General features: G+C 43.9%; 1 protein-coding gene across 3 annotated transcripts in view; it reads right to left on the bottom strand.

Annotated features, from left to right (window-relative positions):
• The window catches only part of LOC144000374 (uncharacterized), a 57,791-nt gene extending 39,902 nt beyond the window's left edge, over positions 1 to 17,889 (bottom strand). For 2 of the 3 annotated variants that reach the window (XM_077494176.1, XM_077494175.1), the window contains exons 1-4: positions 17,722 to 17,889; positions 10,874 to 11,142; positions 7,622 to 7,807; positions 2,347 to 2,435 (exon numbers count right to left, since the gene is read on the bottom strand). In XM_077494176.1, the coding sequence (XP_077350302.1) occupies positions 2,347 to 2,435; positions 7,622 to 7,807; positions 10,874 to 11,142; positions 17,722 to 17,756 (579 nt within the window). In that variant the 5' untranslated portion in view covers positions 17,757 to 17,889. The remainder of the gene's footprint in view (positions 1 to 2,346; positions 2,436 to 7,621; positions 7,808 to 10,873; positions 11,143 to 17,721) is intronic. The other variant, XM_077494177.1, reaches the window with a different exon arrangement.
• Positions 17,890 to 22,695: the final 4,806 nt, after the last annotated feature.

Here is a 22,695-nt window from a genome sequence, read left to right as displayed (position 1 = left end):
GTCTGCAAATGACACTGGAGCAAGGCTACACTGACAAGGCTACACTGACAAGGCTACACTGACAAGGCTACACTGACAAGGCTACACCGACATGGCTGCACTGACAAGGCTGCACTGACAAGGCTACACTGACAAGGCTACACTGACAAGGCTACACTGACAAGGCTGCAAATGACATTGGAGCAAGGCTACACTGACAAGGCTACACTGACAAGGCTACACTGACAAGGCTGCAAATGACACTGGAGCAAGGCTACACTGACAAAGCTACACTGACAAGGCTACACTGACAAGGCTACACTGACAAGGCTACACTGACAAGTCTGCAAATGACACTGGAGCAAGGCTACACTGACAAGGCTACACTGACAAGGCTACACTGACAAGGCTACACTGACAAGGTACACTGACAAGTCTGCAAATGACACTGGGGCAAGGCTACACTGACAAGGCTACACTGACAAGGCTACACTGACAATGCTGCAAATGACACTGACAAGGCTGCAAATGACACTGGAGCAAGGCTACACTGACAAGGCTGCATTGATGGGCATTTAAATGTAAGTTTTTTTCCTTAAACCTCCCTCCTAAACTTGGGGTGTGTGTTATACACCGGCGCGTGTTATGCGCCGATAAATACAGTACATCCCTAACCTAATTGGCTAAAACATTCTATTTGCCTGTTTGGTGGATTATTATGTGGAATGCAAGCTACAAACTTCCCCCCCCTCGTTGCTTGCACATCTTATGTGTGAACTTTGCCATGTTGTATATTGTGTACGGATTATTGTTTGTTTCCAATTGTGGAGCAAAATCCCATACCCCTCAATTCAACCCATGGAGCAACAAAAATTTCAAAGTGTCTTTTTTTTCCCAAAAAAATGTTAAAGTGTCAAAAAAACTAAAACAAAACAAAAAACATCTTTAGTGTATCTCTACAATCCATGCTGTGATGGGACAGGGCCACATCGCATTGTAGAAAGAGGCTGGAGGCACCCGGGGTTCTTATCCATACAGGGTGAGGGGAGGCATGTCTCATAGGGAGGAAAGGGGATTAGTAAATCCTGGAGCTTGGAGGCTCCTTAGAGACTTGGGGGGTGAAGTCTCCAATGTTCTGCCAGTAGCTATCACTTTGATTGGGCAAGTATGAAAGAGCCCTTATGCAATAGTTTAGGACTACCCCCACCCTGCCCCTTGAGAGATTAGTAAATGCAGTGTCCTCTGGGATTAGTCAATCCCGGTATTGGTTCCTGGAGCTTGGAGGATTCTAAGAGACCTGAGAAGGATGAAGTCTTCAATCTTGGGTCTGACAGTATCCAGCACATTAATTGGGCAGTAGAGTATAGCCCTGGAGTGCTGATGGGGCACTATTTCTCCCACTGACACCAATGATGGGGCACTATTCCTCTCACTGACACCAAATGATGGGGCACTATTCCTTCCATTGACACCAATGATGGGACACTATTCCTCCCACTGATACCAATTATGGGGCACTATTTCTCCCACTGATATCAATGATGGGGCACTATTCCTCCCAATGACACCAAATGATGGGGCACTATTCCTTCCATTGACACCAATGATGGGACACTATTCCTCCCACTGACACCAATGATGGGGCACTATTCCTCCCACCGACACCAATGATGAGGCACTATTCCTCCCACTGACACCAATGATGGGGCACTATTCCTCCCACCGACACCAATGATGGGGCACTATTCCTCCCACCGACACCAATGATGGGGAACTATTCCTCCCAATGATATCAACAATAGGGCACTATTCCCCCCACTGACACAGATGATGGGCACTGTTCCCCCCACTGACACCAATGATGGGGCACTATTTCTCCCACTAATAACAAAGATGGAGCACTGTCCTGCCCCTTTAAAGTCTCAAGAACAGTAAACTGGCCCTTTTGTTTAGAAAGTTTGGAGACTTCTGGTTTAGATAAACAGACTTGGCACCATCTTGGCATGAATAGTGATTTGTTTAAGCCCTCATTCACATCTGTGCACGGGAAGAACACGCATACAATTGCACAAGTTCCTGCAGTTCATACAAATGCCATCTTTAAGGACACCCCAAAATGAATTGGCTTCCCGAACACGCTGCACCAAATGCATGGAAAAACATGCATACAAACGCACATGGGAGAACCCAGGATAATGTAGAAACAGAAATAATGTCTTTCTGTACTGAATGGGGCCTGATGGTATTTAGCAGGAATCGGTAGCACTGATGGCAAGCCTTAAAGGTTTGCGCAATTTCTGCCTTTCATCGCCATACACTTTATTCTTATTATCTTCATAAAAGAAAAGGGTGACGTCTCATACATACAGATCTGGAAAACATTGAATGTAGAGAAGGTAGAGAAGGTAGAGAGGAAAGGAATCCACTGCTCTCCTTCTTCTGAGATGTCTTCACACCTAATGTGGATAAAACACAAAGATATCACCAACATGACAGTCTCAACAAACAACAAAAACTGGACAATGTACACCCCCATCAACACGCTACTGAGCTACAATGGCTATATCCGTGTCTACTCACGGCTCTGCAGAGCATACTGAAAACCTGGACTTTTCTCGTCTACCCCTAGGGTTACAGCTATCACAGAGGAACCGAAAATCACTTCTATATATTGAAAAGCTGGACACCATTAATCAAAATGTTATCAATGAAGGAGGTGGTATGGTTGAACAATGGAATGGGCCTACATGCCAATAAATCTAAAGAGAACTCCCCCCTTACGGGACTTTAATGGCCCAAATGACAAATACGTCAAAATAAAGTATGGAAAAGTTATACAAAATCGATTGAAATATAAAACAATGAAAGTGGCTAATAACATCAAAAGTCAACATGGATACAAGGGAACATTGGAACATGAAGGCTCTAGAGCGGTCACAGGACTACCGTGATGGTAGTCACCATGGTAGAACATCCAGATGGCACCCTAGAAGTGGGTGTGGTCTGCATGTTCTGCCATGGTGACTCCCATCACGGTAGTCCTGTGACCGCTCTAGAGCCTTCGTGTTCCAATGTTCCCTTGTATCCATGTTGACCTTTGATGTTATTAGCCACTTTCATTGTTTTATATTTCAATCGATTTTGTATAACTTTTTCATACTTTATTTTGACTTTTTTTCATTTGGGCCAATAAAGTCCCACAAGGTGGAGTTCTCTCCACATTCTTTTTTCAAAATTTTGGACCAGTCCAGCATTTCTTTGCCACGTGGAGACGATTTATAGAATGCACTTTTGTACCTTTGTAAATTGTTCTACTTATGCAATCCTTTAAATCAGGGGTGTCAAACTTGATTTTAATGCGGGCTGCATCAGCATTATGGTCGCCCTCATTGGGCCGGTTTTATCTGTAAGATTAGATGTCCAGAGCCCCCCCACCCCCCCACCATGTATGTATTTATACATGGAGATCATATCCCCCATCCCCCCTTATGTATTTATACATGGAGATCATATCCCCCATCCCCCCTTATGTATTTATACATGGAGATCATATCCCCCTTATGTATATATACATGGAGATCATATCCCCCCTTATGTATTTATACATGGAGATCATATCCCCCCTTATGTAATTATACATGGAGATCATATCTCCCCTTATGTATTTATACATGGAGATCATATCTCCCCTTATGTATTTATACATGGAGATCATACCCCCCTTATGTATTTATACATGGAGATCATATCCCCCCTTATGTATTTATACATGGAGATCATATCCCCCCTTATGTATTTATACATGGAGATCATATCCCCCCTTATGTAATTATACATGGAGATCATACCCCCCCCCCCCCCCTTATGTATTTATACATGGAGATCATATCTCCCCTTATGTATTTATACATGGAGATCATCTCCCCCTTATGTATATATACATGGAGATCATATCCCCACTTATGTATTTATACATGGAGATCATATCCCTCCTTATGTATTTATACATGGAGATCATATCCCCCATCCCCCCTTATGTATGTATACATGGAGATCATATCCCCCCTTATGTATTTATACATGGAGATCATATCCCCCCTTATGTATTTATACATGGAGATCATATCCCCCCTTATGTATTTATACATGGGGATCATATCCCCCCTTATGTATTTATACATGGAGATCATATCCCCCTTATGTATGTATATATGGAGATAATAACCCCCCCTTATGTATTTATACATGGAGATCATAACCCCCCTTATGTATTTATACATGGAGATCATATCCCCTCTTATGTATTTATAAATGGAGATCATATCCCCCCTTATGTATTTATACATGGAGATCATATCCCCCCTTATGTATTTATACATGGATATCATATCCCCCCTTATGTATTTATATATGGAGATCATATCCCCCTTATGTATTTATACATGGTGATCATATCCCCCCTTATGTATTTATACATGGAGATCATATCCCCCCTTATGTATTTATACATGGAGATCATATCCCCCCTTATGTATTTATACATGGAGATCATATCCCCCTTATGTATTTATACATGGAGATCGTATCCCCCCTTATGTATTTATACATGGAGATCATATCCCCCCTTATGTATTTATACATGGAGATCATATCCCCCCTTATGTATTTATACATGGAGATCATATCCCCCCTTATGTATTTTTACATGGAGATCATATCCCCCCTTATGTATTTATACATGGAGATCATATCCCCCCTTTTGTGTTTATACATGGAGATCATATCCCCCCTCATGTATTTATACATGGAGATCAAATCCCCCCTTAATCTCCTCTTCTCAAGAGAGAATACATTCAGTTCCTCTAATCTCTCCTCATAGCTGAGCTCCTCTGTGCCTCTTTGGTTGCCCTTCTCTGCACTTTCTCCAGTACCCCGATATCCTTTTTGAGAACTGGTGCCCAAAACTGATCTGCATATTCCAGATGAGGTCTTACTAATGATTTGTACAGATGACGTCTCTCTCTATGGAGTCCACACCTCTCTTAAAGAGGTGGTAAACCTCAAAAAAAAAAAAAAAAATCCTGCAAGACAAAGGCACAGTGAGCTAGTACTATTAGCTCATTATGAAATACTTACCTTTGATCAAAGCTGTTGCAGTGGTCCCCGCACACCGCTGTCACGGCCAACATATTTCCTGGAGCTTCTTCCAGGTTTGCGGGCACCGGTGCTACGATTGGCCGGAGCCACGATGACGTCCCTCCTGCGCACACTCGTGGGAGCCGCTGATCACGGCACGGGCCCTAAAGAAACGGCACCAGCAGGCCACTTCTTCAGTGCGCCAATGACGTATATAGTGAATATCTCCTAAACTGCAGGTTCAGGAGATATTCATGGTACCTACAGGTGAGCCTTATTATAGGCTTACCTGTAGGTACAAGTGGTGTAACAGGGTTTACAACCCCTTTAATACAAGAAAGGACTTTGCTCGCTTTGGAAACCGCAGCTTGGCATTGCATGCTATTATTAAGCTTATGATCTACCAAAACCCCCAGATCCTTCTCCACCATTGATTCCCCCAGCCCTCTAGTGTGTATGATGCATGCATATTCATAGCCCCCTTTAGGGAAAGGGTGTTGTTCATGTTGAACTGTTATGCCACATTTCTCTAAGTAAAGTTACATCAACTGTTCTGAGCCTGGTATAAAGTTATTCCAAAGGGGTGCATGTTGGTCCTGGCGTATCAGTAGAACCCAGGACTGTAAATGCACTACGGGGTATGAAGTAACACTGCTACAAAAGGGTTAACTCGGCAAGACACCAAGGAAGAGGAAAGCGGTTGTTAAGAGTATCCAAGCACAAGTTCAAGACACAAAGCAACCAGTTATTAGGCATGATACTTGGTAAGGTGGCAGGTCCTCCAGTAGCAAGGGGGCAAGGGGGGGGGGTCGCTCCCTCCCGAGCTGTCCATCTCCTATAGCAACCGGGATCAGACTGGCGTTACAGAGATTTATGACCTGGGCACAAGGTATAGGAAGCTAAGGAGTTAATGACCACACATGAGCTCCACACTAGGTGAAGCAGCGGGACCACGTTCTGTTACTGGGAGTGAAGTAACAGCGGTACGCTGGACTGGTGGAGTAGGCACAGGCTCAGTACATCCCTCCAGTGGCGTAACTAGAACCTTCAGGGCCCCGATGCAAGAAACCATGAAGGGCCCCCCTGAACCCCAGCCAGGGCCCTTCTCTCCGAGTCTGGCAGTGGAACTCCAGGGCGTGGTCACAGGTATGACCTTTGTGAGCCCTGTAGTTCCACCACTGGTATCAGTAGTTTTTCTTTTATTTATTTATTTATTTTTTGGTGCCCCATTGGGGGACTGTCCCTAGGCAGGATGGGGTCCCCATCCCCAGAAGGGATGAGGTCCTTTTCTCCAGGGCAGGTGAAGTTACTGCCCCCAGGTGAGAAGGGGTCCCGGTCCCCAGGGGAGGTGGGGGTCCCTGTCCCCACGTAAGAAGAGGTCCCTGTCCCCAGGGGGAGATGGAGGGGGTATGTAATGATGTGTGGGGGATGGGGTCCTCTCACTCACCATGACCAAGCTGCAGGCCGCGCACTCATCCATGTTGGCCTGGGCTCCATCCAGTGTGCTGGACAGACGATCAGCATATCTCCCAGAAAGACCTTTCATCATCTGTGTATGATGGGGGAGGAGGGGGGCTGGCAGACAAGCCTGCAGTGTCCTCCGGGGGCCTCTCATAGGGCTGCACTGCATCTGTGTGCTCAAAGTTTGTTTACCCGGGAGAAGTATGCAGTGCAGTGTGGGCCGGACTCGGGGGGGGGGACTTTGGCTGGGGATAACAGACATCGGACTGAGCGGCAATGCATGGAGCAGGAGAGGGGTACTCTGAGAACATGCGGGGAATGCACAAGTAAAGAGCAGCCAGTGCGATAGTCGAGCATGGAGCTCTGCTAGTCACCCTCCACCTCCAGCCACCCGTGTGCATGGTGCACTGGTACCCCTAGCTGCCTATGCTGCTGCTGGCCATATGTAGAGGGGGCTACATGGGCCCCCTGCAGCACAGGGCCCGGTTGCGGTCGCGACTGCTGCACCCCCTATAGTTATGCCCCTGCATCCCTCCTAATGCAACGTACATCAATTACAGTTATGGGACAGCACTTTTCAGAGGAACTCTGTATTTTTACTGCACACAGTGAAGGTTTATCTCCAAGTTGCGGAAATGCCTTAGTGTTAGACTTTTCACATGACCACAGTCTCTGTCTGGTCCAGGGCGTTGATGAGCGCGCTCCGCATGCAAGGTACCCCCGTTAGTAAGGGCGCAGATGACCCCGCCCACTAGTTGAATGAGAACTTTTATATACAAGATGGAAGGATCTACTGGGTGATGTCATTGGTCATACATGGACATGATCATATATGGTAAAGGACGTCACTGACACTTGTCCTCGGACTGAACCCTTAGCTCATCCCCACTGAACAACCTGGAATTTTTATCACTTATGAAAAGAAATATTCCGACTAGAAAATCTCTGCCATTATGGAGCTGGACAAAACAACCATGTGAAGATATCTTCAGTTTTCGTCAGTCAGCTCCATTATTTGTTCAGCACACTGAAATATACATTTTACCTTCTGAAAGAGCTGTACGAAATTCTGTTAGTTTCTTTCTTGCTGTTTCAGATTTATTTTTTTCAGGAATGAGGATGAGATGAGAGGACAGGCGGTCCAGGGATGTCTGTGTCCTCAGGATTCTCCTTTTCTCTTCTTCACTGATATCATCCATATCATCCAACAGAACCACCACCTTCTCTTTGCCTAGAGGAACACAGCACAAGGGGATGTTAGTCCAGAATTTCAGTGCTGAACACAACAAAGCATGTCCAAAAAATATCCTGGACCTCAGATCTATCTCTATTTCTAATCCTATAATGCCGCGTATACACGGCTGGATTTTCCAATGGGAAATGTTGGATGTGAGCATGTTGTCGGAAAGCCCGACCCTATGCACGCATCTCCATCGAACATTTGCTGTCGGACTTTCTGCCAACAAATGTTTGCTATCAAATTTTCTGCCAACAAAACTTTGTTGTCAGAATTTCAAGCAGGAGCCGCACCGGCTACTGAACTTCCTTTTTCTCGGCTGGTCGTACGGCTTGTATGGCACCACGTTCCCACGTTCGTAATTGTTGGCCAACATTTTTGTGACCGTGTGTATGCAAGACAAGTTGGAGCCAACACCCTTTGAACAAAAATCCATGGTTCTGTTGGCGGAAAGTCCAATCGTGTGTACGCGGCATAACTGAACTCTATCCCTCACCAGAATCAATACTTCCTGCGCCTAGACCTTATGCCTTGTGCTGCCACCATTCTACCCCAGTTGACTATTGACCCCTGACTAGCTGAAGTGCCATTAACAAGATTGAACCATATAGTCATAAAAGAAAAGATGAGGATGAAAGTTGTGAAGAAGGTGAAGTAGGCAGTTCCAATGAGGGCCCTGATGGTCAGCCAGAACTAATGTACTATACATGGTAATGCCTTACTAACAGTCAGTCATGTGATGGCTGGATGCCTGTGTGCCATCCCTGGGAGCGTCCTGTGTTGTCTATGTAGGAATCTGTCTCCGTTCTTCACCCAAACCCCAACATTTAATCTTACCCTTAAAATAAACCTTTGCCACTTAATACAATCCTTATGTTAAGCCCCGTACACACGAGAGGACTTATGTCCGACAGACTTCCGAAGGAGTTCCGTCGGAGTTCTGCTGGAATTCCGACGGAGTTCTGACAGACTTTTTGGCTGAGCGGACTTGGCCACACACGATCACACTAAACTCCGACGGATTCGAACGTGATGACGTACGACTCGGCTCGAATAAGGAAGTTCATAGCCAGTAGCCAATAGCTGCCCTAGCGTCGGTTTTAGTCTGTCGGAGTAGCATACACACAAGCGGATTTTTCGAAGGGGACCGGGTCCGGCGGAGTTCCTTCGGAAAAATTTGAAGCATGTTCCATATTCTAAAGTCCTTCGGACTTTGGCGAGTCAAAAGTCCGTTGCAGCCCACACACGATCGGATAGTCTGACGGACTCAGTCCTTCGGACTTTGGATGTTGAAAAGTCCGCTCGTGTGTACGCGGCATTAGCCTTCAACCCAACTCAAACACCTAACTCTGACCAAAGACCCAGGAGAGGGGAAAAGAAAGGGGAAGAGAGAATGGGAGGAGACAAGAGGAGGAGAGAATGAGAGATAAGAGTTGGGAAAGGGAGAGGAGGGTTGGAGAGAGGAGAATTAAAAAACAATGGAGAGGAGGAGAGGGAAGGGTGTGTGGGGAGGGAAGGATAGGTAATGAGAGAAAAGAAGGAGAAGGAACTAGAGAGAAGAGGAGAACATGGGAAGGAGGCAGGGCCGTCTTTAATATTGATTGGGCCCTGGGCAAAAAATTTCTTAGGGCCCCCCCCCCATGCAATTTCACTCTCCACCTTCTCTGAGACATACAATAAATAGCAGCTAGAGTTAAAATCAGTTTACTGTATCAGATAAGGCAGCGATTGCGATTGGTTGCCAGAGGTTACAGCATATCATTACTGCTTACTGATTGGTTGCTAGAGGTTACAGCACTCCTTAAGGCTCACTGATTAGTTGCTAGAGGTTACAGCACATGATTTTTGCTTGTTGATTGGCTGCTAGAGATTACTGTACAGTAATACTGCTCACTGGATGCTATTGGTTACAGCACATCATCTCCTCACTGCAGGGGGGCATGATATACATATGAATGCTGCCTTTATTTACATATCAATGCCGTTGGCCTCAGCTATTTACATATGCATGTCACTGCTATTTACATATGAATGCTGGTTATTTACATGTAAACACAGGGTCTGCAGGTGAGTCATCTGTACACAACAATAGGGCCGAGCTGGACAGCATTAGTAGGAGCACTTCACACTGAGATATCAGGACACAGCACAGGATTAAAGCTTCAAGGGATAAGGGAATGTAAACTGGGATAGTTGGCAAGTATGAGGCAGCTGATTTGGGCCCCACAACAATGGCAGAACCCAGGGCAGCTGCCCCTTTTGCCCTGCCTTAAAGACGGGCCTGGAAGGAGGGGTGGCGAGGGAGGGTTACGGGAGAGGGGGGTGAGATGAGAGAAGAAGAAGGGAGGGGAGAGGAAGGTAAAGAAGAACAAGGAAGGATAGAAGAGGATGGAAGAGAAGAGTAAGGGAAAAAGAGAAGAGGAAATGAGAGAAGGAAAGAATGAGAGATAATAGATGGGAAGGGGAAAGAGGGGAAGTAGAGGAGGATAAAAAAGGGAAAGGAAAAGAGGGAAGGGTGTGTGGTGAGGGAAGAAGAGGTAAAGATGGAAAAGAAAGAGAATGAACTAGAGAGAAGAGGAGAGCATGGGAAGAAGGGGATGGGAGGGGGGGGGTAGGAGATGAGAGGAGAAGAAGGAAGGAGAGGAGAGCAGAAAGAAGATGATAAGAAAAGGAAGTGAGAGGAGGGGAAGAGTGGAGAGAAGAATAGAGAGGAGACTGACCAAAACAGACCCAACCCCAATCAAAAACCTAGAAGAAGAGAAAAATGGGGGGGGGGGGGGGTGGAGGGCCGGACGATAAAAAGGAGTAGATGGGAGAGAATTAGAGATAACAGGTGGGAATGGATGAGGAGGGAAAGAAAAGAGACGGGATGGAAGGGCAATGGGCAAAAAAAAAAATACATTGGATAATCGGGGTAAAGCAAGACCTCCTCCTGTGTGTTTTTGGGTCAGTGATGGGAAATACTGGTTGTCCAGCTTTTTCTGAATGAGCCGTCAGCAGTGGCAATCTTCGTGTTTTTCTTAGGAAATTAGACCACTTTGTACAAGTTGTGTCCCTTACCCAGTTTATCATTCAAATATTGAAGTTCTTCTTCATATAAAGCTCCCTCCACATCGGTGATATTAACCCGTCCCTGCTGTTTGGTGTGATAGAGAATGACGGCAGAACACGCGTTCACGATCTCCTTCCAATCATCTCTGTTGTCGTTGGTGATGGGAAGATGTACCACGTCAATGTGATCAGGATATTCCCTCCTGATGAAGTCCTGTAACCATCGACAGCTATTCTCAGGCGCCCTGGTGGTGATCCCCACCACATGCTTCTTCCTGCTGTACCGTAAATGTATTTTATTATTACCGACAGAGCATATTCCAGAATACACAGTGTTTTACAAACCATAGAAAGCAAATTAGACGACATGCAAGAAATTCCCCATTATAGTCCTGGTGAGATTCCAGAGCTGCTGGACAGCAATTCTAGCCGTAGATTGTTCCATAACAAAAAGATTGTTAATATTGATTCTGATGTATTATACAATCAGGCACATAATATTCTCTTCTCTTATTTACATAGATGCTGCTTATTGCTCTTTTAAAGGGAAAAATAACTTCAATTTGTTTTAGTAACCACTTGACCACTGGGCACTTAACCCCCCTTAATAACCAGACCAATTTTCAGCTTTCGGTGCTCTCACATTTTGAATGACAATTACTCAGTCATGCAACACTGGACCTATATGAAATTTTTGTACTTTTTTTTCACAAAAAAAGAGCTTTCTTCTGGTGGTATTTAATCACTGCTGGGTTTTTTATTTTTTGCACTATAAAAGAAAAAAAGACCAAAAAATTCTGTAAAAAAATGAATTTTTCTTTGTTTCTGTTATAAAATTTTGAAAATTAGTAATTGTTAATTAACAATAAGCTGGGGAGGGAAAGCTCATACATGGAGGTGGGGAGGAAAGGGTCGTTGATGTGGGGGGTGGAGGGAATGCTCATTGATGGAGGTGGGGTGGGAAGGCTCGCTGATGGGGGGTGGAGGGAATGCTTATTGACAGAGGTGGGGTGGGTAGCTCATTGATGGAGGTGGGGGGGAAGGCTCATTAAAGAAGTTGGGGAAGGAAAGGCTGGAGCTGGGGAGGGAAGGTTCATTGATGAGGGTGGGGGGGACTCATTGATGGAGGTGGGGGGGAAGGCTCATTAAAGAAGTTGGGGAAGGAAAGGCTGGAGCTGGGGAGGGAAGGTTCATTGATGAGGGTGGGGGGGACTCATTGATGGAGGTGGGGGGGAAGGCTCATTAAAGAAGTTGGGGAAGGAAAGGCTGGAGCTGGGGAGGGAAGGTTCATTGATGAGGGTGGGGGGGACTCATTGATGGAGGTGGGGAGGGAAGGCTCACTGATGAGGATGGGGATAAAAGGCTTGTTGATGGAGGTGGGGGAGAGGGAAGGCTCATCAATGGCGGTGGGATTGAAGGCTCATTGATGGAGGTGGGAAAGTAAGGCTCATTGGTGGAACTTGGGAGGGAAGGCTCATTGATGAGGGTGGGGGGAAGACTCATTGATGGAGGTGGAGAGGGAAGGTTCATTGATGAGGGTGGGGAGAGAAGGTTCATTGATGGAGGTGGAGAGGGAAGGCTCATTGATGAGGGTGGGGGGAAGACTCATTGATGGAGGTGGAGAGGGAAGGTTCATTGATGAGGGTGGGGAGAGAAGGTTCATTGATGGAGGTTGAGAGGGAAAGTTCATTGATGGAGGTGGAGAGGGAAGGTTCATTGATGAGGGTGGGGAGAGAAGGTTCATTGATGGAGGTGGAGGAGAGGGAAGGCTCATTGATGGAGGTGGAGGAGAGGGAAGGCTCATTCATGGAGATGGGGAGGGAAGGCTCATTCATGGAGATTGGGAGGGAGGGCTATTTGATGAAGGTTGAGAGGGAAGGCTCATTGATGGAAGATATGGTGGAGTCTCATTGATGGAGGTGGAGAGGGAAGGCTCATTGATGGCGGTAGGGAGGGAAGGTTCATTGATGGAGGTGGAGAGGGAAGGTTCTTTGATGAGGGTGGGGAGAGAAGGTTCATTGATGTAGGTGGGGGAGTGGGAAGGCTCATCGATGGCGGTGGGAGGGAAGGCTCATTGATGGAGGTGGGGAGGGAAGGCTCATTGATGGAGGTGGGGAGGGAAGGCTCATTGATGGAGATGGGGAGGGAGGGCTATTTGATGAAGGTTGAGAGGGAAGGCTCATTGATGGAAGATATGGTGGAGTCTCATTGATGGAGGTGGGGGAGGGAAGGCTCATTCTTATTATACAGGATTTATATTGTGCCAACAGTTTATGCAGAGCTTTACAATATAAAGGGGGGCAATACAATTACAGTACAGTTCAATACAGAAGAAATAGAAGGGCCCTGCTCATGGAGCTTACAATCTAAAAGCAGGGGGAGGATGGTACAAAAGGTAATAGCTGCAGGGGATGATCTGATGGAGGTGACTCGTGTACAGTTCTTAGATGGAGGTGGAGGTGGGGTAGGCTTCCCTGAATAAGTGAGTTATCAGGAATCACCTAAAGGTGGACAGGGTAGGGGCTGACTGGACATACTGGGGCCGGGAGTTCCAGAGAATGGGAGAGGCTCTGGAGAAGTCCAGGTGAGCAAGTGAGGAGGTAACAAGGGAGCTAGAAAGCAGGTAGTCCTGGGAGCAGCAGAGAGGGCTCTTTGGCAATATCTGCAGATGAGGTTGGTGATGTAGCTGGGGGTGATGTTTTGGATGGCTTTGTACGTTGTGGTTAGTATTTGGAAATTTTTATGGTGGGGGAGGGGAAGCCAATGAAGGAATTGGCAGAGAGGAGCAGCAGTCATGGATTGGTTAGTGAGGTGTATTAGACTAGCAACAGCAGCATTCATAATAAACTGAAGGTGGGAGGAGCCTGTATAAAGTTTGGCTACTGAGGAGGGCGCTGCAGTAGTCAAGGCAGGAAATAACCAAGGAGTGAATACGTTGTTTTGTGGTGTTGTTAGTCAGGAAGGGGCAAATTCTGGAAATGTTGCGGAGTTTAAGGCGGCAAGAAGTAGCCAGTGATTGGATGTGGGGGTTGGAGGAGAGGTCAGAGTTTAGAATTACACCCAGCACCCTGACCTGTGGGGAGGGTCCAATGGTTGTGCCGTTGATCTCATTGGTAAAGTAACATGGAGGGGATCGGGGAGGAGTAAATATTACAAGTTCAGCTTTAGACAGATTGAGTTTGAGGAAATGATGTGACATCCATAACGAGATGATGCTCAGTAAGTTTCTGATATGTGAGGAGATTGAGGGGGTGAGTTGAGGCGTTGAGAGATATATCTGAGTGTCATGACAGTAGAGGTGGTATTGGAAACCATGGAAGGTTATCAACTGGCCCAAATATAGAGAGAGAATAGGAGGGGCCCAAGGACGGAACCTTGGGGTACCCCAACAGAGAGAGGAAGAGGAGAGGAGGAGATGTTGTTGTATGTGACACTGAAAGTTCGCTGACATAGGTAGGAGGAGAACCAGAAAAGAGCAGAATAACGGAGGCCAAGGGAGTGGAATTTTTTATTTTTTTGCAAAATATAAAATATGATGTTACGTCGAGTAAATAGATACCAAACATGCCACACTTTAACCACTTGCCGTCCGCACTATAGCCGAATGACAACCAGACCATGAGGAGAAAAAAAAGCCGATCACCGGCTTATGTTCAAGGGACATCAGTCCTGAAGAGGAAGGAGGCACATCTTCCTCCTCTGTGCACACCAGTACCCCCTGCCAGTGCCACCTTCCAGTGCCCATTAGTGCCACCTATCAATGCCCACCAGTGGTGCCAATCAGTGCCACCTAGCAGTGCTGCCTATCAGTGTAACCGATCAATGCCCATTATTGCCACCCATCAGTGCCCATCAGTGCCGCCTCATCAGCGTACATCAATGAAGGAGAAAAATTACCTGTTTGCAAAATGTTATAACAAAATATAAAAAGATATATATATATACATTTATTTTTTTTATTTTTTTAACAAAAAATAAAAACCGCAGAGGTGATCAAATACCACCAAAAGAAAGCTCTATTTGTGGGAACAAAATGATACAAATTTAATTTGGGTACAGTGTTGTATGACCGCTGTTCTGTATATTTTTCATAGTAATATGTGCTATGTGCTGTTACAGATTATACCGCAATGTTAGCTTCACATTGCTGCCATCTAGTGGTCAGAGTTAGTTATTATTTTGCCACAGCTTGACAGGAAGTATTATACAGATCTGATGTCTCACGTTTCTTGACTTCTGAATTATTGTTAAGCTGTCTGACTAGTGTTATACAACAGTTCAATAACGCGAAGCAGAACAACCGCGCAATTGTCATTCAAAGTGCAACAGCGCTGAAAGCTGAAAATGGGTCTGGACAGGAAGGGGGGGGGGGGGGTTTAAGTGTCCCGGAAGCAAGTGGTTAAAATTTGTGCGCACACACCCATTGCAACAAACCATGTAGCATATAAATGCTGTGTAAATTGATGGCGCTATATAAGTACCTAAAATGAATACATATAATTTAATAAATATATTGTATGTATCCTTCATGCTTCAAAATATTTTAAAATTGTATTTAGTATAAAAACAAAAGTGTTTTGGGAAAAAAAAAAAACAATTCTTTCAGTTATTTTCTATACTTTTTTTTTTTTTTTTTGTCTTTGTGATATTTAGGAGTTCTATTGCAATCCAATGTTGCTGTCTGCAATACAGATAATAGCAATGAGGGGGTCTCATTGGGATTTAACTCTGATTTCAGGATCATCTCTCTCTATTAGTTTTAGCATTTAGTAAGGATCAGTTCACACCACAGAAACGCAGTCCGGGTGCGTTCCGGGTGCTTTTTTGATGTGTTTTTGATGCAGTCCAGTGCATTCCCCCCCCTTTTTTTTCCTTAACCTTAAATAAGAACATGGGTGTTCCAGTGCGTTTTTGGTGCGTTTAGGCGCGTTCCAGTGATTTTTTTTCAATGCTTTTTACAGCGTTTCAGTACGGTCCAGCACAGGAAAAATGCAGCATGTTCTACTTTTTTTTTTTTTACTGGAACTGCAAGCACTGGTGTGAACTATGCCAGTGAAAACCATATAACCTATTTTCTATGTGTTTTTGGAGCAGAAAAAAAGTGCACTGGTGTGAACTAGCACTAAATAAGGATAAGTGTGTTGCAGTGCGTTTTTGGTGCATTTAGGTGCATTCGGTGTGTTTTTGATGCGTTTTACAGTGTTTCAGTACAGTCCAGCGTAGAAAAAAATGCAGCATGTTCTATTTTTTTTTGGAAGTGGAATGCATTGCTGTGAACTATGCCATTGAAAACCATATAACCTACTTTCCATGCGTTTTTGATGCAGAAAAAAAAAAAAACACACTGGACTGCATGTGGTGTGAACTGGCCCTAAATAAAGATAAGTGTGTTGCAGTGCATTTAGGTGCGTTCCAGTGATTTTTTTTCAATGCCTTTTACAGAATTCCAGTACAGTCCAGTGCAGGAAAAATGCAGCATATTCTACTTTTTTTTCTGGAAGTGGAACGCACTGGTGTGAACTATGCCATAACCATATAACCTACTTCCCATGCGTTTTTGATGCAGAAAAAAAAAACGCACAGGACTGCATGTGGTGTGAACTGGCCCTACATAAGTGTGTTGCAGTGCGTTTTTGGTTAATTTAGGTGCACCAAACTCGGGTGATCACCGATCCGAGTAAGGGGCCGGTCCCGACCTCCTTACCATGTGATCAGCTGTCAGCCAATGACAGCTGATCACATGATCAAAACAAAAGCTCGGTGATCGTTTTGTTTTTCTCCTCACGCTGACGGCCGAGGAGAAAAAAAAAAAGAAGCTGATCACCGGCTCATCTTAAAGGGACATCGGTCCCGAAATGGAAGAGGCAATTATGCCTCATAAATTGAACCTGATAGTGCCCACAAGTGCCACCTATCAATGCCCACCAGTGGTGCCAATCAGTGCCACCTAGAAGTGCTGCTGATCAGTATAACTGATCAGTGCCCATCACTGCCACCTCATCAGCGTACATCAGTGACCGACAAAAATTACCTGTTTTAAAATTTTATAACAAAATAAATAAATTATTTATTTTTAATTCGGTCTTTTAAAAATTTTTTTAACAAAAAATAAAAATCGCACAGGTGATCAAATACCACCAAAAGCTCTATTTGGGGTAAAAAAATAAATGATAAAAATTTCATGTGGGTACAGTGTTGCATGACCGCGCAATTGTCATTCAAAGTGCGACCGGGTTGAAAATTGGCCTGGGCAGGAGGGGGGTTTAAGTGCCCGGTAAGCAAGAGCTTAAATAGATCAAAAACTTGTATTGAAAAACACAAAATGCATCTGCATCCTGCATGAGCCTGAAAGTAGAGAGTGTCACATCTGGTGCAGATGATGCATGTCAGCCAATCAGCTTTCAACTTCAGTTTGATCAATGAAGCTTTGACAATAAAACCTGGAAGCTGATTGGTTTCTAGGAAGAGCTGCACCCGATTTTACACTCTCCATTTCTAGTAAATCCCCCCCCCCCCCAATATAACAATGATTTGGACTCTTCCGGGGAGAGTGATGTTTCTTTATACATTCAGCAATCTGCTGGAGCTCCTTTCCCGGGGAACGATCGGCATTAAATACAACCAATCAGCACCCAGCTGGAGGAAGCCCACATCTACTGGGACTGAGGAGTTCCTGTGATTTTCTGTCTGTTTTCTTTTCTGGGGGAAGTAAAATTGTGGCCTTTAGTCGGAGTTGCTGACAGTACAAGAAATTCCCACTGACAATGTGTACAGGCCTGATCAGAGTTCTCCCCTCCCCCTCTCCCCCTCCCCCTCCTCTATATACAGTTATACAGAGAGCAGATACAATGTCTTACCTTTGAGTAATCTGTGACCAGGGGTTCCAACTCATCTCTGTCTGGATGATCTGTCAGTCTGTGTCCTTCTGTCCGTCTCCTCGTATTGTTCTGTCTGTCTGTCCTCTGTACGGATCTCTTCCTCCAATTACTTTCACTTTTACTTTAGTTTCAAATTCTGCGTCATGTCTGCCCCTCCCCCATAGAAGGGTGTGGAGTGTCAGTATGATAACGCTCACTGACACCGTAATGAAGGCGTACACAACTTTATATTATTGTATCATTTTATTATTATATCATTGTATTATTATATCATTGTATTATTATATCATTGTATTATTATATTATTGTATCATTGTATTATTATATCATTGTATTATTATATTATTATATTATTATATTATTGTATCATTGTATTATTATATCATTGTATTATTATATTATTATATTATTATATCATTGTATTATTGTATTATTATATCATATTATTGTATCATTGTATTATTATATCATTGTATTATTATATTATTGTATTATTATATTATTAAATCATTGTATTATTATATCATTGTATCATTGTATTATTGTATCATTGTATTATTATATCATTGTATTATTATATCATTTTATCATTGTATTATTATATCATTGTATTATTGTATCATTGTATTATTATATCATTGTATCATTATATCATTGTATCATTATATCATTGTATTATTATATCATTGTATTATTATATCATTGTATCATTTTATTATTATATCATTGTATTATTGTATCATTGTATTATTATATCATTGTATCATTTTATTATTATATCATTGTATCATTTTATTATTATATCATTGTATTATTGTATCATTGTATTATTATATCATTGTATTATTATATCATTGTATTATTGTATCATTGTATTATTATATCATTGTATTATTATATCATTTTATCATTGTATTATTATATCATTGTATTATTGTATCATTGTATTATTATATCATTGTATCATTTTATTATTATATCATTGTATCATTATATCATTGTATCATTATATCATTGTATTATTATATCATTGTATCATTGTATTATTATATCATTGTATCATTGTATTATTATATCATTGTATCATTGTATTATTATATCATTGTATTATTATATCATTGTATCATTGTATTATTATATCATTTTATCATTGTATTATTATATCATTGTATTATTGTATCATTGTATTATTATATCATTGTATCATTATATCATTGTATCATTGTATCATTGTATTATTATATCATTGTATCATTTTATTATTATATCATTGTATCATTTTATTATTATATCATTGTATTATTGTATCATTGTATTATTATATCATTTTATCATTGTATTATTATATCATTGTATCATTTTATTATTATATCATTGTATCATTTTATTATTATATCATTGTATTATTGTATCATTGTATTATTATATCATTGTATCATTTTATTATTGTATCATTGAATTCTTATATCATCCTATCATCCTATCATTATTTTATTGTAATAGGCCCCTTTCACACAAGCTTTCCGATAAGGTCCTCCTGTCCCCTTCTCTGGTGGACCTGATTGGACTCTCCATTCACCCCATGCAGTGGCGGATTCTGCCATCCACCGCTATCCTATCCGTGAAATCCAGATGGATGGTGGTCCTATTTACCATCCGTCTGGAGTATCGGATGGGAATGAGAGGAGAACACGGGAAGCGTCACATAAGTGTCTAGAGTGTTCTTGCTATTAAAAACTGTCTACAGCTGCTTACTGTCATCCTCCCCGGACACATTGCCCCTCCCCCTCACTACACACAGAATCAGATCTCGTTCCCTACAACCCTGGCAAACAGACAATACCAGAAGCCTCAAAAAACTTGGGCTCCCGAGCTGCTCCCATCCTTTGCAACTCTCTACCCCAATCTGACTATCTCCTAATCTACCCATCTTTAATCCCTTACAACCCTTCTCTTTAACCACTTTAGGCCCGGAAGGATTTAACCTCTTAATGACCAGGCCATTTTTTGCGATACCGCACTGCGTCGCTTTAACTGACAATTTTGCGGTCATGCAATTCTGTACCCAAACAAAACTGACATCCTTTCTTTCCCACAAATAGAGATTTCTTGTGGTGGTATTTGATCACCTCTGCAGTTTTTTTTTTTTTTTTGCACTATAAACAAAAAAAAGAGCGACAATTTTGCTTGCTTCTACATGTTTCGCTCTGGTTCAGCTTCATCAGGACATTATGTGCAAACTAAAATAAAAGCATTTACATTTTCAATGATTGGCCTGCAAGTTCACTCTCACCACTACCGAATGGTGGCCATCCCATGCCTAGAGTTTGAACTTAGCCTAAGGGCCTGTTCACACCAGAACTTGTGTAGGAACCTGCGTCCTGTGCACATTTCCCACACGATGTTCAAAACGCTTTGGGTGTGCGATCTGCTGCAGGTGTCAATTTATTCCTAACAACATCCCAAACATGGATCATAAAAACAGTGTTTGCCTTTTAAAAGTAGTGCATGCACTACCTTTGATCCTATCCAGTGTGATTTTAGCTCATTCAAATGAATGGACTAAAAATGACATCGCACACACTGATCAATGTACCTGCCCACTGTTGGTACCATGTAATCACTGTAACCAATCGCAGCCGATCACATGACAATTGTTAGCAATTGCTTTCATGGCATGCTTTGTGTACAATTGTGTTGCCAGCTGTGATTGAACACGGTACAGACAGGGCCAATCACAGCCCAACTGTACCATGTGATTGGTCACAGCTAATGGCAGGAATCGCTCATGGCAAAGAGCTCTCTGAGGATCTGCAAAACAGAATTGTTACTCTATATGAAGATGGCCTAGGCTATACGAATATGCTATGCTGCAGAGGTTGTAGGGGTGGGGGGGGTCAGCCTGTCAGTGCTCAGACCATACGCCGCACGCTGCATCAAATTGGTCTGCATGGCTGTCATCCCAGAAGGAAGCCTCTTCTAAAGATGATGCACAAGAAAGACCACAAACAGTTTGCTGAAGACAAGCAGACTAAGGACTAGGGATGAGCTTCGTGTTCAAGTCAAACATACGTTCGACTCGAACATCGTCTGTTCGCCCGTTCGGCGAAATCCGAACGTTATGGGCCATTCTTGCCAAATTCGTGTGGCGCTCATGGCCCACAATGCACTGTGATGGCGCAGTGCATTGCTGGCTCATGATTGGCCAAGCATGCACTGTGACCCCGCATGCTTGGCCAATCACAGCGCCGGCAGCGAGGAGAGCCATGATTGGCCACAGGCAGGATGCCTGTGGCCAATCATAGCTCAGGCTGTATAGTACACGCCCCGCACTATATAAGGCCACCAGCGCGGTGGCCTTGTGTAGTGTGGTGGCGTCTGTAGCAGTTAGTGGGTGTTCTGTGTACCTTCAACACAGTACACACCGATCGTTATCGGCCGATTTTTCGTTCTTGCTCTTCTGTAGTGGTTGTTGTCTGCGTGCCCTGACCGCAGTATACATCGCTATATCCACCTATATAGAAAACTATCTTGCTCGTTTTAAATAGAGCTGTCAGTCAGCGGTAGGAGATTGTGCGTGCTGTCTGCGTGCTCTGAACCCAGTATACACCGCTATATCCACCTATATAGCTAACTATCTTGCTTGTTTTAAATAGAGTTGTCAGTCAGCGGTAGGAGATTGTGCGTGCTGTCTGTGTGCTCTGAACCCAGTATACACCGCTATATCCACCTATATAGCTAACTATCTTGCTCGTTTTAAATAGAGCTTGCAGTCAGCGGTAGGAGCTTGTGCATGCTGTCTGGGTGCTCTGAACCCAGTATACACCGCTATATCCACCTATATAGCTAACTATCTTGCTCATCGATGGCGGTGGGAAGGAAGGCTCATTGGTGGAACTTGGGAGGGAAGGCTCATTGATGAGGGTGGGGGGAAGACTCATTGATGGAGGTGGAGAGGGAAGGTTCATTGATGAGGGTGGGGAGAGAAGGTTCATTGATGGAGGTGGAGAGGGAAGGTTCATTGATGAGGGTGGGGAGAGAAGGTTCATTGATGGAGGTCAGGAGAGGGAAGGCTCATTGATGGAGGTGGAGGAGAGGGAAGGCTCATTGATGGAGGTGGAGAGGGAAGACTCATTCATGGAGATGGGGAGGGAAGGCTAATTGATGGAGATTGGGAGGGAGGGCTATTTGATGAAGGTTGAGAGGGAAGGCTCATTGATGGAAGATATGGTGAAGGCTCATTGATGGCGGTGGAGAGGGAAGGCTCATTGATGGAAGATATGGTGGAGGCTCATTGATGGCGGTGGAGAGGGAAGGCTCATTGATGGAGGTGGTGAGGGAAGGTCCTTTGATGAGGGTGGGGAGAGAAGGTTCATTGATGTAGGTGGGGGAGTGGGAAGGCTCATAGATGGCGGTGGGATGGAAGGCTCATTGATGGAGATGGGGAGGGAAGGCTCATTGGTGGAGATTGGGAGGGAGGGCTATTTGATGAAGGTTGAGAGGGAAGGCTCATTGATGGAAGATATGGTGGAGGCTCGATGATGGAGGTGGGGGAGGCAAGGCTCATTCTTATTATACAGGATTTATATTGCGCCAACAGTTTATGCAGAGCTTTACAATATAAAGGGGGGCAATACAATTACAATACAGTTCAATACAAAAGGAATAGAAGGGCCCTGCTCATGGAGCTTACAATCTAAAAGCAGGGGGAGGATGGTACAAAAGGTAATAGCTGCAGGGGATGATCTGATGGAGGTGAATCGTGTACAGTTCTTAGATGGAGGTAGGGTAGGCTTCCCTGAATAAGTGAGTTATCAGGAATCACCTAAAGGCGGACAGGGTAGGGGCTGACTGGACATACTGGGGCCAGGAGTTCCAGAGAATGGGAGATGCTCTAGAGAAGTCCAGGTGAGCAAGTGAGGAGGTAACAAGGGAGCTAGAAAGCAGGTAGTC

This window comes from Lithobates pipiens, unplaced genomic scaffold (assembly GCF_037356315.1).
Source record: "Lithobates pipiens isolate NorthernLeopardFrog02 unplaced genomic scaffold, aLitPip1_a1.2 Scaffold_22, whole genome shotgun sequence".
Lineage (NCBI taxonomy): Eukaryota > Metazoa > Chordata > Amphibia > Anura > Ranidae > Lithobates > Lithobates pipiens.
This window is presented reverse-complemented; position numbering and strand designations above follow the sequence as displayed.